At 38.6% G+C, this 18,414-nt stretch overlaps 1 protein-coding gene across 1 annotated transcript in view; it reads right to left on the bottom strand.

The window, feature by feature from the left end:
* Nucleotides 1-426: 426 nt before the first annotated feature.
* The window catches only part of PDE11A (phosphodiesterase 11A), a 126,894-nt gene continuing 108,906 nt past the window's right edge, over nt 427-18,414 (bottom strand). The window contains exons 19-21 of the mRNA XM_029959605.1: nt 17,599-17,669; nt 15,375-15,458; nt 427-1,641 (exon numbers count right to left, since the gene is read on the bottom strand). Of these exons, the coding sequence (XP_029815465.1) occupies nt 1,480-1,641; nt 15,375-15,458; nt 17,599-17,669 (317 nt within the window). The 3' untranslated portion in view covers nt 427-1,479. The remainder of the gene's footprint in view (nt 1,642-15,374; nt 15,459-17,598; nt 17,670-18,414) is intronic.

Raw genomic sequence — 18,414 nt, 5'->3', positions numbered from 1 at the left:
AGGTTCTGATTTCCATTAAGTTGGTGCCAGTTCAAGGTAATTCCAGTGAAGTAAATGGAATTTGGCACAGGTGTAAAACTAAGCTGAATTCAGCTTTAATTTCTGCTGCCAGACAACCCTATATTTAGAATCCCATTTTTCATAGAGTACAAAGGCTTTCTCCCCCCCCATGAATGGGCAGTCGTTAGCACTGCAACATGACTCCTTTTGTGTCCGGTCACGAAGCAGAGAAAGCACCCTCAAATCATAGATCACAGGCTTGCTACACTAGTGATCCTTGCACTAATAAAAAGAGATCAACTTTCAGGTAATACCAGGGGTCATCACACAGAACTGGATATGTTTGGTTTTGTGACCTATCATGTTTGATTAGATTTTTATGGACACCTTTACCACTGATGGCTACATGTGAGCCTTGACTAGAGCAGTGCTAGCTGTAGTAATAGCATCTGAAATTGTACTGAAAGACCTGCAAGAGAGTAAGAGGTAGTCAGTCCAGTGTGATGATATTCTTCCTCTCCACCATTTCAAAATATTAATTTCAACTGAAAATTATACAAGGAAGGTTTATCCGTGGTCCACTTTTTAATGTAATATAAACCTGAAGCACAAGGCAACAGATTTCCTTTTTTATTTGTACTCTATTTTCATAAAAGCCCATTAATCTTTTCCTTAGGGGACACTGTAATTTAAAAAAAATGAATGCATTAAAAGAGCATTTTTTAAAAGAAAAAAAACCCACTCTAAAATTACCATGCAATATTTTGCCCTTGTGCAAACTTCCCCTTGCTGAGAAATTTGCTGCTCTGTTAATATGAATTTCTCTGGGAAGAAGGGACAGCTTGGTGCTTTTAAAGATAATAAAGTTTGTTTTTAAATGTAGCAAAGGTAGGCAATTCTAAAAGCCCTGATCAATCACTAAGAAGCTTTGTTGTAAAAAAATACTTCTTTAGAATACAAAGCAGGCTTTTCAGAATGTTCAGGCTTAAAAGAGGAGGGAGAGTAGGAGAGGAACATCACAAAAGCAGGCATAATTGATTCATAACATGTACTGAAGAGATGCAAAACAACAATGTAATTACATACTATTCTGTTTTGTGCAGCTCCTTGCATATGAATTGGCCAGCTTGCATCCCAGTTCTGCTCTGTATTATTAATTTTATTAAGATGTGAGTTCTTATATTTCAGTCTGTTGTCAGCTTTACGGATTTTTACAGCAGCAGTTGAAATGTAGTGGAGCTGAATGAACGCTTCTTATGTTAAGTCTTCCGTGTCTCTCCAGATACCAGTGCAATCTCACTGCAGGCCTTCCTTTCAGTCCCACTAAACCTCACAGTAAAAGCAAACTATGCTGCCATCAAGATAATATCCAATCAATTAAGCATGTCTGCTAAAGCATTTCTTAAAAAATGTTGGGTCTAAGCTTATGTAAACCTTTCAGACAGCTCTTATTGTAAAGTGACACTGATATTTGCAGGCTTAATTTATGTCTTTGAGAGACATTGTAAAGGTAGAGGAAAAGGAGGATGAGGATGTCACCTGAGAAGGAAGTCTTTTTTGGTGCAGCTCCTCCCATTTACCTCTATTTACTGCCACAGAGTCCAGCATAGGCTTCAGTTTCACATTCAGCTTCACTAGACACTGAAAGAAGATTAAAAAGAAGATGAATGAAAAAATATTGACAACTCCTTTGATGGACAGTACATGGAGTAACAGGGTAAAAAAAGAGTTTAATCTGCACCATGCCCCTACCCTCCTTGCCCCCAGGTGTGTACATACCTGTGTAGGTAAAGGTTACTGTTCTCAGTGAGATCTTTTCATCTATCTCACTCATTTCACCTGAGGCTTTAAATAAGCCATCAAAAATGTAAAAAAATTCACATAAGATGGCAGAGTTGCTGCTCAACTACTTTAGCTTTCTGGTAATCTGTATCTGTAAAGATAGTCCGTTTGAGGAATCCCTGTGCCTGAGGCTATCTGATTGCTGGCATCTAGAAGCAGGAGTTCCACTGGTTGGATAGGTTGGACAAAGCTGAAATAATCTCCCTAGTGCTAGATTATTTTTCCTACAGATGAGTAAACCACAACAGCACTGTGCTTTGCCAAACTGGCAAAAAAAAAAAAAAAAGAGTGTGTGTGCTCAAAATAAAGAAAAATAAATGAGTTTTCCTTTGAGACTGCACTGAAATCACCTTTTTTGTATATACCCAGTCCAAAGTTCACAGAGGCCAGTAAGAATCTTTTATCTGGTTTTATCTGGCTTTGATAAAGTTATGTAATTCCTGCATAACTTTGCTAGAAGTTTATTTTACCTCCCCCTTTAATATCAAATGCTTATGTGAAAAGACCATAAGTGCTTCACTTGGTTGTATCTACATTAAAGAGAGACAGAACCTCATTAACAGCAGCACTGCATGTGAAGAAAGGGTTAACCAGTTACCTCCCAAGCAGTCATGTAATGTGTCCTTTCAGGACAGAGGAGTATTCTTCTTTTTCAGCTTTTCTGACTAGCAAGAAGTGGGGTTTGCTGAGAGCTGGGCAGCATGTTTACTCTGACAGCAAGGAAAGTACGTATTTGTCATTTGAAAGAAAGGGTTGGTGCAAGATTAAAGAATAAAAAAAAGACAAAGAAGACAGCAACAGTTCCTTCTGCACTTCTAAAAGTGCAGAAAATTATACAGAAAAGAAAGGAAAGGGGAAGTAGGTACCTTTGCAGTTGATAATTTTTTGTTTTAAACAGTAAGGTTAACAGCAACTGTTTTAAATGGTCCCCAGAGCCCAAACACCACTAAAGGACTGGATTTTTTTTATAGCTAGTCTGCAAGCCATGGGAGCTTGGCTTGCTACCGAAGTAAGTCTTGGTAGATTTTTAATTGAGCTATTATACGGTAATTAAGGGTTAATGGCCTGATTTTAAGATGTGCTGAAAACTTGCAATTTCAGTTGACTTCAGTAGGAAATATGAATGCTCAGCACTTCTGCAAAATCATACCATGAATAAGAAGCTGATTTGTGTGGAACTCAAAGTAAATCCATTTGAAATTATTTCCTCAGAATATGGCACAAACTGGGCAGATTATTTTGCAATGTTGGGCTTGGGGTAAGAGGCAGAGTTCACTGCACTCCCTGCCCCATACAGTATTGCTCATTGTGATGGTCATTCATTTGACAGAATGGATGCGGATTTTTAACATTCCCATCACCATGCCTCAGAACTCTCAATTTTTCTCTCTTTATTTCAGACCATTGTGAAGTCCTTAAATCTGATATGGTGGAGTCCAAAACAGAGGAGCATTAATACATTATAAACAGCTGAAAATACCTGAAAAGCTCACTCCTGTTACCATTAGCACCTGCATTACCACTGCCAGCTCAGTGTCGAGAGGTAGCACATTAGACACTCAACTCTTGACAGCAACTCATCAGATCCTTTCTGTGCAAAGCCAGTATCCATCCCCTGTCAGTTAAGCTCATTGGTATTTTCTAAATCTTGAAAGGGTTTTCGTGAAGTATTTTTCCAATATACACTTTAAATTAAAAAAAAAGTAAATATATATATATATATATATATTTATATATTTATATATATATAAACACACCCCTGGTGGTTAAATCAGTGTTTAAAAATCAGCATATTTCAAATCTCTCTAAGTACAAGGATGGTGTTCTGCACTCACACCCTGTCAGCCCCAGGATCTGTAAGCACAACCTGCTGTACAAGCTGTTCCTGTCATAAATGCTATACCAGGAACCTACACCAGCTACAGGCAACACAGAGGAGACGGAGCTCACTGGGACAGCAGACTCTGTCTCAGTGTGGCTCTGCAGCTCTCGGCTATGTCTGTGTCCTTTTTGTACCCTTTTTTTTGCCATGACTGACCACAAGACCATGATGTTTTCAAGACCAGTGCCAGGGAGCAAACACAGAGGTCTGGGCATGACCTACTGCTGTGCCTGGCCCTCCAGGCCTCGGCATATGCCATGCTCTTGTGCGAGGAGACAGCCCTGTCACATACAGTGCCAAGGGGATTGTGAGTGCTCGAGGTGCTTACATCAATTAGCTTTGCATCAATACAGCCGAGAACAGAAGCCTGAGTAGGTTAGGAATGTATACAGGACCCCACAGTTCTACAGTAATCACTGTTGTCTTACGAGCTGTACACATATTTTAAATCCAAAAGTAAATACACATATATTTCTTAGCAATACAGACTTAAGTGCACATTAGAGTCTAATAATCCAAGTGCAAGAGAGGCCACCAGGTAAATAACAAGAATGGTTAACTACTAACATTAACTTTGATGAAATTTATTACAAGGAGTATTTAAGAAAGAATAAACCATGTCTTTGACATTAATTTTTACCATAGAACCAGCAATTAATTCAATGGAATACCTACAAAATATATAGTGTAATTTTTAGAAACTTTATTTTGTTACACATTAATTTAGAGTAGGAATACTTGACAGTCCAGATTTTGCACTGGGTCTATAAAATGTCTTTATTCAGACATTGATTTGATGTTTGAACCACTGCTTCTGTATTTAGTATCCTTTCACTTTGGGACTTTTTCATTCTGATCTAGTCTTTTAATTAAACTGACTACTATAATTCCTATGGAAATTAGCTTTTATTTTACTTTTTCCAGCTACCAAAGCATTTCAGTAGGATTTCTCTGATACCAAGTGCACAAATTGGATTTTATTTCTTCTTGAGATGTAATTAAAAACTCATTTGATTACTATATATCTGGACCTGTTTTAATTATTAAACTCCAGTAATCAATTTGCTTTTATGAAGCTTCTGGGAAATTATCTCAAAAGCAACACATTTTTCTCCCTTCTGGCAGGCTCTCAACCATTTACTGAATTACATTCATAGCACCTGTTCCTGATCCGGATTAAACCACCAATTTATTCCCAAAGCTATTTAAGTTTATTTGGCTGTAGCCTTGTCAGGGTTTTCTACCTCCTGGCTGCAGTTTTTACTTTCCATTTTATTGCAGGAGAACCCCTTGATGTATTGCTCTTCCATGCTACTATTTTTGATGCATGCCTCTTATGAACAGCTTTGCTAGCGATCTGTCTAATCTGGTATCCAGGTTCCTAATGCCTAATTTATTATTTGCCTTACTAGGCAGAGGCTTGGTCTTCAACAGTCTGACAGGGGATATCCCCCCATAAACTCAATAGTTCCAGAAACACCCTTTTTCCTTGTGCCTCCTTGGTGCAGCAGGCAGGCTGTGGGCTGGCAGGCAGCTGGGCTCTGTGCTGAGGGAACCCCAGCTTGGGAGAGTTCCTGTCTCCCGAGGCCTCAATGTCCACTTGCAGTCCTTCCACTGCAATGCAGCTGCCTTGCTACACAGCCATAGGTACAGGATTGGTGACCTTTCCCATTTTATCCCCTTTACTGTAAAAGCTGTTCTTAGTAGCAGTGATAAAGCATGGGGGAGGAGCAGTGTGCACTCCAGCCTTAGGAAAAACCAAGATGTGTTTCCAGTTCCCTTCTGCATCCATATATTACCTCAGATGCGCAACTAAGCTGTTTGTCAGAAAGTTACTGCATAGCAGTGACTTTTCCTTACCATCTTTAATTATTTACGTGTCTTTTGGGACTATGTACTGCTCTGCCCACAGCATCCTTTCGCAAGGTGTAGCTCCACTTATATGAAAGCTCCTCCAGCACAAGAAAAGGTTAAAGACACTTCATCAATATATTATGTGCATCTGGGAGAGGGGCAGGGCTGCCTGAAGGAAGAGCTCAAAGGGGGGAAGAGCATGAGGTACTCAGAGAAAGCTATTTATGGGAGAAGGTAAGGAGGGGGGAGTAGTGTTGGTTTTTTTTCTTGTGTATAGAGATGTATTTCTTAAGCGTATTTTGCTAGATAAAGCATAGAGAATGCAGAAATAGTAGCAGCAAACCCCTGCAGGGAGAGGGGGATAGGTAGCAGCAGAGGCATTTGTTGGTACTCTGAGTACCAGCCTCCTGGGCTGAAGTGGGGTGTGGGGGGAAGAAGACTTAACCTGCTACATCCCATTCCTCTCTGGGGAAGGACGTTAGCTGAAACTGCCAAGATGCAGCGCAGATGTGGCCAGAGGCTAAACTATTGCTAAAGCAAATGCAACATTTTGTTGTATTCTAAGACTGATACCAAATATTTTTAAAGAGGAGCACAGTATGTCCTAACTTACAAACACTGCAGGACCTCCAGCGTATATACTTTTCTTTTCTTCCCCTCCCCACCAGAGATTCTCATCCAAATATTGACCAATTCTGACCTTGCTTAACTTACGAGCTTTGACAAGATTACAGCTCATGAAAGTATGGTTGCAGGGCTAATATTTACCATATAAATTCATTTTTATGACTGAGCACATATAAAAAAGTTATAGGTCTCAGTGTTCACTCTACTTTTGAACCCAGTGGTTTCTAATGAATCACTTTTATTATGTAGGCAGTTTCTGAGTTGGAAGGGAGGACCAGTGACCGAGAAGCCATAGGGATAAATTCAGACTCGGTGTAAGCATATGAAGCATTGTTGAAGTCAAGAGAGTCATGACCAGTTACAGCAGAGCTGAATTGAACTCCTGAGTTTTGCTGAAGTGGCTTTCACGTGAGAATACATAGGCCAAAGGTGAACCATCTATCTGAATGTCCTTGAACTTCAGATTAGTTCAGATAAAAGGGAACCGGTGTTGCAGACATCCACAGATCTGATCTTCATAATACTAATACTTGATGGAAGTTGTTTTGAAAACCTAAAAGTATTTCTGTATACATGCCCATATACTAAACCCAAAAAGACTGCTAAATTTCCACTATCTGTAGGTAGAATGCAGAAGATAAAGTGATATATAGAAGATATAAGGATTAACCTCTATGAACCCTTGATTGCGTGTGTATATGAATTAATTATTTGCCCTACCAATTCAGGACTGTGTTTAATCATTATGTTCCAGAAAAAAATACGGTATTTGTGAGGGGGTTGAGTTAATGAAAAAATAAAATTATTGCAATCTTCTAATGGTTGAAGTTTGTTTATTCCTTCTATGGCTTACTGAGGAAGGGTCCAGGTCATCAAGTACATAATGCATGAGTGCATTATTTTTTCATTTCTGCCAGGGAATTTTTTTCTGATGCCTAGAAATGTAATTAGATGAAATGAATATATTACTAACTTTCCTGATAGAAAACAGGAGGGTTTTTTTAGCTTCTCTCTAAAAATTGTTAGTGGAAGGAAGCCAGTTGTGACTGGAAAGGGATCTAACACATGCATCAGTGTTCAGCTCTTCCACTATGAATTAGTGTTAAGCTTCTTTCTGGTGAAGGTATGCTAGCAAGAATAATACTGTACTCCTTTGTAAGTAAACATGCATACTAGAGAAAGATGATTATAAGTAAGATTCACCACTGGTAAAAATGTGCCAGGTACTTCAGGGAGGAAAGTATGTACAGAGCTCCTGGTAGCCAAATGTGCTCTGACCAGTATCAAGCATGTTATGCTGCCTAAGGGAGAGTAATTCTGAAGGACCGGCTACCTACTGAAGTAGCTCAACTGATGTGTTGCTATAGTTGCAAAGGATTAATCTGTTCATAATAATGTCATGAGACCAAGGGTTTGCTAGAAAAGAAGAGTTATTATTTCATAAACAACTTCTTATTTAGCTGTGCCGTTTATGGTTTAGATTCCATGTCAAGCACGCAAGAGACAGAATGTTTCAAACTCTTTTCCTTTCGAGATTTTAGCCAAGCAGCCAATCAATGTCTTCTTCCTTGCTATTAAATGGATTTTGAAAAATTCTTCAAACCATATCAGTCTCATATGCTGATTTAGTTCTTTGAATTTACCCTCAGCTGGGAATTCTGCAGGCAACTGTGATTCTGTTGTGTTAAACACTTGAAGCGTTTCATCCATCATCATTTCTAGTCCTTTTCTGATGCAATGTAGTTTGTGCTTTGTCTTTCTTGAAAACTGAATGGCTGTTAAATTATCCATTCATCTTCTTTCAGATTTGCTGTACAATTTGAGTTCCCTCTATTGGCTGTCTCTTCTACCTTATCTGCCAACTTTTCAATCTACTTCCTCAGATCTTTATACATGTTTCCATACATGACTGCATGTCCTTCGCTATACATTGGGCAGATAATTCTAAGTATAACAGCAACAGAAATTGTAGTATTATGAATTATTCAATTTTTCTCACAGATCAGGGTGAAAGCCTTCAGTGAAGCTTAGCTTAGCTTCACTGAAGTCAATGGCAAATGTTGGTTTTTCTATCTTCTCCCAAATATCTTTGTCAATGAACTGCCCTTTCAGTTGAGACTGTTTGGAAGTAAGTTGAAGTACTCTTGTTTGAAGGGGAAAAGTACTCCTTTCTGCTGTCTCTTCTTCTAAACATTTTGGAGAAACTTGTAAATTCCTAAAATTATTGATAGAAATACAATAATCTCACCAAATTACCAAAATCCTAGCAAAAGTGATATTCTCCTCATTTTCAAAAGCAAAACAAAACACTCCTTGCTCTCGGGAAGGAAAAAGAAAGGATTGGGATCTTTGTTCCTATTTTAAAAAGGTGTTCATAATACTCACAGACAGAAAAATTCTTGCTCTGAAACCAAAACTATGCCTTTTCATATTACACTGTGAAATAATGATGCATTTAGACAAAAATTGCAAATAAAAACATTCTTTCTTCTCTTCCTGTTTTTTCTTTCTTGTATAGCCCTTTTTAACCTTTTCTATTAGTAAAAAAGTAGCAGAAAAAAGAGACTCTCAGATTAAGGGCAAGAGGTAAGAAAAACAGTTTGCTAATGCTTATTCCATTACTGGAATAAGTACTAGTATCTGAGTTTTCTGAAAGCTCAAGGGAATTCATTCAGGGTGGCCTCGTTTAGATTCATCATTAGTAGACCAGCAACAAGGCAACAAAAGTGCTGAACCTAGTAAAGTTCCCATTTCAAGGCTAGAGAGAGATCCTTCTACAGTGCCAAAATCTTCTTTCTCTGGGCCAAACACTTATTCCTAACATAATCCTTAGCTACCAACTTCCCCCCAGCACTGGCATTTGGCCTGATTAAGTTTCCTCTGAAGCAAATTTCTTCCAAACACAGCAGAGTATGTTGCACCTGCTCTTCCTTGGATAATATTACCCCCTGGATTTCAACAGAAAGTGAGACTAATTTGATCTGCCAACATCTGTACAGCCCCAGTCCATGGCGTATCACATACTGCATCCCAAGCCTATCCGCCTTGTCAGCCAGGCAGTTTCAGGAAGCGTAAATGCATTATCTCTCTGTGTCCAAATCAAATGTCAGAAATAAACCCTGCCAAAAGTGTGCATCTTTATGGTATTCCTTAGGATCTATTAAAAGTTATCCTTCTCTTCCCTCAACATGCTACAAAGGAAAAGCTGGTTTCAATGAGAATCACACAGAATTGATCAAATTGCTTCCTGTGAACACATCTTTCCAAATTGCTAAGTCCTGATTTTTGTTTTGTGGGGGTTTTGTTTGGTTGGTTGGTTGGTTTGGGTCTTTGGGGTTTTTTTTGTTTGTTTTTTTTTGTTAAAACACTTCTTAACAACTTGGGAACACATTTCGTGGAATGTCTAATATTGCTCAAGGTGAACAGCTAGTGAACTCTCTGCCCCCTGACTAGTTGCTAACTTAGAACACCAATGGCCTGACTTTTGTATCAACATTCCTAGGTATAGGAGAAAGGTGGAAAGCCACTTCCAAAATGTTCATAGTGTCTTCGTGACTAAATAATTTTAAAAATTTTTCAGTTCTGACTGTACAGACAGGACAGAAACATCTGAAGGAAAATGTAATGGTTTTAATTGAATCCAGTGACTCTTGCCTGGGTAAAGACAAAGCCATGCCATACAATCCATTCTGGACAAGCAGAACTTAGAGAGGAGTGATCCAAACCCTGAATTTCTTATACAATATTTCCTCATGCAAAATTGTAACTGAAGGACAGATGGAAAGGGAGAGAAGTGATAATTGAGGAAGGGCTGCATCAGGATATAACAGTGTGAGCATGATTGTTAAAGCACACTTTTTTCATATTCTCTGCAAAGGAATATTAAAATGTTAATCTCCTGCCTTACAATTTTTAGTAGAATATGCACCTTTGAAAAAAAAATCACTGTGTGTATATGCACTTCCAATTCAAGTATCAAAGTCAACTCTTGAACCAGAGAAGTTAAAGCACAAAGGTAGCCATGACTGTTGAATATTTCTGTGGCTCTACCATTTATGATACCTTATGCATTTAATCTAAGTTTACAAGCAGAATGGATGCTTTTGCAGCTACATCATCATACTCTACAGATAGATTTAATTACAAGGCCAGACATTATCTTCTGTAGGAAGACAGGCATATCAGAGCTCTTGGAGTTGCAGACAGAGAGATAACATTTCTTTCTAAGTATGTCAAACAATGTGATAGAGAAGGATCTGTCCCCCCACATTCCATTCAAAACATTTAAAGTATTTGCTAGGCTAAACATAAATGTTTCTACTGTTCCCAGGTTCCCCCTATAATCCTGGATGGAGCAATGCAAATCCAATTTTGTAGATACTATTACATGTTTAAAGCTCTCAATACCCAAGAAAATCTTGAATAGCTCTAAAAACAGCACTAAAATGGAGCAGTTCAAGGAGCACCAAGGTAGAGGTGAGCAGGGCAATCTCAGGCACACATAAGTTGTAAAAGCCATGAGCTTCTTTATCTGCCACAAAGACATCTCCCTTAAATTTAAATAGCTGCTGTCATTGTCACTGACTACCTGACTATGTATTTATCTGCCCAGAAGCAGAGTGCATGGCCTTTGGCCCTGCTATTCATGGGGTTACTGTCTCTGCCTAACAATGCCGTGAACAGAGCTGGGCTGCTGTTAGCATCTTTTGTTTGATGTGAATCGCTGAAGCTTTGATGTTGTTTGTGAGAAATATAATGATTAAAAAGAATAAGATCTTCACTCTCCCACTGTCTGCTCCCCACAAAGAAATCTAATCTGAGTTGGGAAAAATCTGTGACTGATCCCGTCTTAGGTAGACACAAACGATAGAGTCCAGGAGAGAAATCTGTTAGTATTGAAAGTCTTAGCATCTCCTTACTGGAGGGTCAGAGAGGTAATTTGTCTTAATGATCAAAATTCTGTTTCCTGTTACACAAACATCTATGTTCAAATAGGTATAGAATACTTTCTTTGTGTGGTGAACACAGCTGCCAGTGTAGCCATAGTGCTTTATTTTCAGTGGGATGCCTTAGATTTCTGCTTTAGTTACACATGCTTCCCCTTTATAGGTTATTCTTACAAAACAAGAGGGTGATTACTTCATAGTAAAGCTACATTAGTGGATTTGAAATGCTCTACAGTTCAAAAAAAGCATTTTCTTTATAAATTATTATTCTAATATGCCTTGTTTTTCATCTGTACTGATAAATGCTTTTCTTACTGTCATTTTTGAATGAAGAGCAAATGTGATGCAGTAAAGCATAACCAAAGCCTCTAAAATCTGAGCTTCAATGTAAATGGATGACTGTTCTGCTACTCAAGGCAAAACCTCCCACTGTCACATAAAAATACTCTGATCAGTGATCACCACAGTAACAAAAAAGTAAATTCAATAAAATTATAATGTCCCAAGTGTAATAAAATGCAATGAAAAAAAATTGGGATGCTTTTATCTTTACAGACCTTTGATCCACAGTGTGAAGGAAATGGATTTGATTACTAAGGTATTTTGAAATTGGAGGTGGCTTGATTCCTACATTGAGCAGCAGATAGGTGAGAAAGAAAGGGACCAGAGCTGGCTTACCTTGTGCCAGGAGCAGAGTCGGGCTTACAGAGCAAGCACAAAAAGATTTTGGATTTAGGCACTTGGATATGGGAAATCTCTCTGTGCATAATTCCAGATATTAATTTTTTTTAATATATATATCCCCAGCCATCATTATATATCTATATTCACCTTCAGGCTTCACATTAGCTCACAGTGTATAACAGTTTTGTGTATCACTGATGTTTTTTTCTTCTGGATGGGATGGGCATTCCAAGGGGCAGTCAAACAGGACTGCTAATGGAGTTGCATAGTTCTTGTTGATTTACTAATCACTTGTAAACCTTCTCACAAAAAGGGGCCAAACTCAGGGAACAGCCAGGTAAGCAGAGGGATGTGATACAAGTTCCCCAACAAAGGAGACATCATTATCCTTTACCTGGGAGAACTACTACACCTCCAAGCCGGTTGTCTTAAGCCACCTTAAGGAAATGCAGAAAGCAGAGCAGATACACAAGGAGTAGGTAGAACCAAATCTTCCCAAAGAATGTTTTGGAACATTCAGAAGAAAAAAGATAAAGCCATAGGAAAGCCATAACTCTCTAAAAAATGCTGCAAAGTTTATATACTGTTTTAAGTATGAAACATTCCTCATGGGCACTCTGGTACATAGCCTAGCTCATAAGCTTGGACTGCAGAGAAGATATGGTTTGTTCTAGTACTGTCAAAGCCACTGGGGTGGTATCAGACCACTCCTGGAAGTTTGGGCAGTGAAGTTCCTTCAGTATTGCATTCTTCAGATATCCATAGCTGCCAAGAATAGCCTACTCTTGAGAACTACTTAGAGCAAAGACAATTTCAGCAAAGACAATTTTCTGCTGATCTCACATGGGACTAATGGGAGTTGCCAGCATTCATTGGTTGCTGGGATCATCTCTGCTGTGTGGGTGTCAAATAACAAAGACCACAGCATTAGGTCCTGCTGTAGCAACTGTGTTGGTAGGGACAGATGCATTCCCCACAGCATTTCCTTCGGGGATCTGCCCACACAGATTCAGGACTTCTACTCACTAGCAGGGGAAAAAATACATGCAACAGCCTTGATTTTGTTCTCAATGGCTTAATGTTGTAATTTTGGCATGAAAATGAGTGTCAAATGTTTGGGGTTTTTTTTCAAACACATGTTTTTTAGAAGTACTGTGGTAGTGAGCTATATAGGTACCACTAAGATTTTACTGATTTGTCAGCTGCCACTCCACCTCTTTATATTGCATTTGCAATGATGTAACCTGTTCTCTCCACACATGCAGATCCTACAATGTACTACAATGTCAAGAATTTTAAAGCATGTTAGAAAAAAAAAAAGAAAAGGAATCTAGGACTTGTGTTCATAGTTGTGTTCAGCCAATCATAGTTGTGTTCAGCCAGCCCTAAACAGAGGACTGACAATGCCTGGATACTGTGCTGATGTGATATCTGTACTGAAGTTTGATTAAGCTGAATATGAAAATTAAAACTTGGCTCCACACTGAAGAGAGAATCTCCTGCAGTGTGACACTATGGCATCCAGTTTTCTGTTTACCCCTAAGGCTGGTGCTGCTATGACTTCCAGGTTTGTTGATGTCTCTTTTTTAAGTTGTTGAGCAGCAGGCTAATGGCTGCACAGCGTGATGCAAAGACAGTAGAAAGCAGGGAAATCAGATGTGAATATATTCCCCAGAGATATCCTGCTAAGATGGAGCTAACTAACCAGAGCTTTACTGCTCAGATGTAGTCTTCTCATGCAGAGGATGGGCTGATTATCAGCTCTTCCTGCTTTACTGTACATTTTTGGATTACAGATGTTATTACACATAATGAATTCTGTTATAATATGCATTCTAGTGTAATGTGAACTATTATATTAAAAGGAACATTACTTTTAAAGAGTTTTTGTCCAAGGCCAGTGTCATTGTCTCTTCCCTATATTGTTCAAAATGATCTTGGTAATCTAAAAAATACAGGTTTATATTCTTCTTCTGTCCTTGTTTTGCCTTAGTTGTTCGAAAGCCGTAGCTGTAGTTTATTTCATCAGGACAAAGGCAAACCTAAGGAATGGACAGGATCTGCTGGCAAAGCAGCAGCCCACCTTGCTGTTTACACAAGTGTTGTTGTCCACGTCACACAACAGGAGTTGCTGTTGCTGCTGGGTAGTCACTTCATTATTGCCACAGTGGCAGCCTCAGATGCCACGAGGTATGGAGGGCAGAGGGCACATCATCCTTCTTACCTTGTATGATATTGGTGATATATCTGGTCTATAAAATGAAAAGGAACTGCCACTCTATTTTTATTTTTGTGTAGGGAAGCTACATTCAGGGTCAAGTTAATAATTTTAATGTTAACATGGGAGCTGTATCTGCTTCCCAGCTCCCGCGTATCATCACTGACCCATTCACTGCTTCGAGGTGTTAGGCAGTCTAGGGTGCAGTAGAACTTGTTACAGTTCCCCAAAGACACTTAGTGAGAACATCCTCATGTTTTCTCAGATACCAGTGGCCAAACTGTCAGTCTTTGGTGGTGTAAGGCGGTCTGTGTGGTTTCAGTGAGTGGGAGGAAGACTGACTGACACAGTAATTGATGATTAAGTTTCTACAGTGTTACTCTGCATTTATCATCCTGCTCTTGAAGCTCTGCTTTCTATACAGATAAGAGAGAAAAAGTTACAATGGTGAAACCATTGTGAAGCCATTTGCCTGTTACACAAGTAAAATCCTGAAGCTGGTTTAATCCAAAAAGACAGAAGCACTGTTCTGGTAGGAAAAAAAATCTTCACTGAAAGGCTGGTAAAGCACTGGAACAGGCTGCCCAGGGAAGTGATAGAATCACCATCCCTGGAAGTGTTAAAAACCCATGTAAATGTGGTGCCTGGGGACATGGTTTAGTGGTGGACCCGGCAGTGTTAGTTTAATGGTTGGACTCAATGATCTTAGAGGTCTTTTCCAAACCTAACGATTCTGTAGTCATCTATAGCCTTAATAGAGGAGTACTTGAGAGTTTGCACACTGTATGCCAAACACCCAGGCAGTCTGTACAGAAGTATAATTAAAAGAGTAAACTCTGAGTTAAACAGCACACAGGTTAAACCACAAATCATTTGTCACTGATCTTAAAGGCTTGGCCTAGAGTGCCTCTTAACAGTTTAAAAATGTGCAAGAAGAAAGTGCAAAGGCTCAGCCTTGAGCTTGCCTTAGGGTCACACAGATTGGGACAGGTTTGACAGCAGCACCTACTGAGATTGTCCTGCTGGCATATCTGTCCACAGTACTCCATACCTTACCATGATGAGAAGCAGTTTGTCTCAAACATAATAAAATAAACAGTTACCCTATCAGCTTTTATAACTCAGAGAGGAATTTTATTTGCAGACATTACCACCTTTGGAGAATCTGAAGATTTCTGCATAGAATTCAGACTTTTGGTAAAGTCAAAGAAGGAGAATGGTTCAAATAGCCTTCAAGGCTTCTCTGAAAACTAATTCTTTTTCCCTATGGAGGCAAGAACAATATTCTCTGAACTCTACAGGAGCAGTAAGTAAAAATTACCTCATACAATGGCATGCAGATGCTATCAATCCACTCGAGCTGCAACCTGGGTAGTTCATGTTTCCTGTTCCGATCAAAAATGGCCTGAATTGAGAAGGGAACAAAACTGTCATGCTTTATTACACTGCAGTATTTTACAGACACATCATCCAGCACTTTTCAGCTATGATCAAATTCTCACAACTAGAACACTTTGTAAACCATAATCAATTTTTGCAGCAGTCTTCCTACTGCTTTGCATGGCATGAAAAATAAACTGTTTATTTTCAATTCTGTTTTGAAATTTTTAGGCTGAATCTGTTCATATTTTATAATTCTGTGATGTAAAATAAATGCTCCACAGTTGGAGCTGAGCTGGTAAGTAACCTCCTGTGCAAATGTAAAGTAGATACCTTTGAGTAGAAATTTCCCTTCTCTCACACAGGGTTTTCCAGCTCAGCAAAATGAACAGTGATGGATCTGGGCTTGCTCTCTCCCTCCCAGTTACAGAGCCTTTCTGCAGAACCAGCTGTGACTGTGAATCCAAAGGGTAGGAAATCAACAGATTCATTTTGGGAGCAGTTATCAGTTTGTTCCTCTGGAATCAGCCTAATTCACAGCTCACTGCACTCCCTCAGTGATATGTCATGGAATAGGTCAGCAGTTGATCTTGTTTAAAAATTCCTCATTAATGTAGTAAAACTCTACATGCTAACTGATGGCCTTATCTCCCAACCTAAAACACTTAATATATCAGTTTACTGAATTTTTTTTTAAGTGGTGAAGGGCCAAAAAAGAGGATAATCTTCTTTCAAGCAGTAAGGCTTCAGAGCATCCTACATGTGGCCCACAAATGACTGTATTCCTTGGTACAGACCATAGAGCCCAAAAGAAGAGTGAGAAGTCTCCCTATTATGGAGAAAATATTAAAGCTATTTAAAGCAATACATTTCTTTCCCACCTGTCTAGGCTGTTGGATGCAGATTTTCAGAAGACATGAGTCCAGAAGAAAGCTCTGGCTTTTGCCTTTCTCTGTGATTCTACCAAGGTATGCCCAAAATGTACATGTAATAACATACCTTAAAATAATTCTTACTGTTACTGGACCTGGGCCATTTGCACTGGCATTCATTGTTACTTGAAGACAGTAACATTACCATGCATGTTAAAATAAAACTACCTCCTATTATGTTTCCTTAGTATGAGAAACACACTTTGCAAATTTTATATAAAGGGCAGAAAAGGCACTTACATCCATACTGTATGGAATGGTGCTTTCAGTTATTCAGGCCAAGATTTAGTCTCAGAATTGTGAACATCATGACTGTGTGATTACTGTTCTCCTGGACTACAGTTCCCACTTTTTCTGAGAAGATCTATGCACAGAACTATTATAGGGAAGAAATCCATTTGTGCCCCAAACTCTGACAGTATACAAAGCGAAAAACCATTTATTGTAGCTGAGCATTATCTACTACCAACTTTTAAGCTTTAATGATTTCATTACATCACCACAGGCTTATGTGTGAACATTAATGTAGTGAGAACGAGTTTGAGACACTGGACTGGCCTTTTCATATTTGGAAGCATAAAATTTTGGAAGCATATTTGTAAATGGCTCATAGGTTAAATTCTTTAGAATACTTTCTGTTACCTGTTGCCTCCAGGTAATGGCTTCAGAACATTTTGAGTTATTTGACTTGGATAAGGTTTTCTCTTCTAATCATTCAATGAAAAACTTTATGAAACATTCCTAATTCTCATTTGACACTTTATACCCATCTGCCTATAATCCACTCAATACTGATTTACTCTTTTATTCACAATGTTACATTTAGCTGTATACTCACAGAAATGCATTTCAGCACTTGATACATCAAATAACACAGATAAACAGCTGCAATATAAAGTAAATCTGACAATTTTGATTTCCATAGGTAACTGGTGATTTTTGATTTGAATTCTGTGTATGAAAACCAATACCCACTGCTTAGAAAAGTCAGTGACAAGATAATTTTGGGAACAGGTACGGAAAATGGGTAAAAGGGCTCAACGCACAAGTGACTGCGTTGACAGGAGAGATTTTATATATGGTTATAAATGCTTATCCTTCTTGGACAGAGGTTCTATTCACTCCAAGACTTTTCTTTGTGTACAAAATACAGTTCATTTTTCTGAATGAGGCCAATAATATTTTCTTACTCTATTCCAGTTAGTAACTATTTCACAAGTGATAAAAACTTACTGAAGGGGTGAGTTTTAGTTCAGATCTTTCTCTGTCTCCTTGTTCAAAGAACTCACTGGTTACCAGCTCAGCTGCCTAAAACACAAATCATGATAAAGATTAGAGTTCTTGTTAAATAAATTTTAGGATAATGAGTTTCTGCTTAGACTGTGACTTCAGCCCATGCTTAATTGTAAAGCCCCATTACATGACTGATGTCAGGCACATGTTCATATAGTTTTCAGGACTGGGCATACAGGGGGTATAAACAGCCATATTCACTGATAGGCACAGCTATTTACCCCTTTTGATAGGGAATTGACTGGGGGAATTACACTGCAATGTCCAGGTAGCACTCAGTGCTGTTATGTGTGACTTACTGAAGTACTGAGAACAGAATGGAAAATTACAGCTTCTTGTTGGCATCCACAATTATGTCTGTAAAGATGCTTTTTAAAACATGCAAGAACTCTCTGGGTATTTACAGGCCATTGCCCTCTACACACAACTTCACTTATCAAAGAAACTTAATTAACCAATACCCTCTGTTATCTTAAACTAATGTGAATTCATAAAGGGTTTTTTCCCCCACTAGACTTTTTCCCCTGTGACTGTTATCACTACAGTATCTGGATATCTAAATATAAACTCAGACTGTGATGATAATATTGATTTAAAATCAAGAACTGGCAGGTTGGAAGTTGGAATGTGTCTTTTTGACTTTTGTGAATGCAGATGTTCTATTCACAGCAGAGATTTGTGCTTCTTGGGAGAAGATGAGATTTAAAAACAAATTTGGTTATGGAAACAAGAGGAATTTTAGGAAGTCAAACAGTG

Source organism: Manacus vitellinus, unplaced genomic scaffold (assembly GCF_001715985.3).
Source record: "Manacus vitellinus isolate BGI_N305 unplaced genomic scaffold, ASM171598v3 scaffold_20_pilon, whole genome shotgun sequence".
In the NCBI taxonomy this organism is placed as follows: Eukaryota; Metazoa; Chordata; class Aves; order Passeriformes; family Pipridae; genus Manacus; species Manacus vitellinus.
Note: the sequence above shows the minus strand (reverse complement) of the source record. Positions and strands in the feature narration are given on the sequence as shown.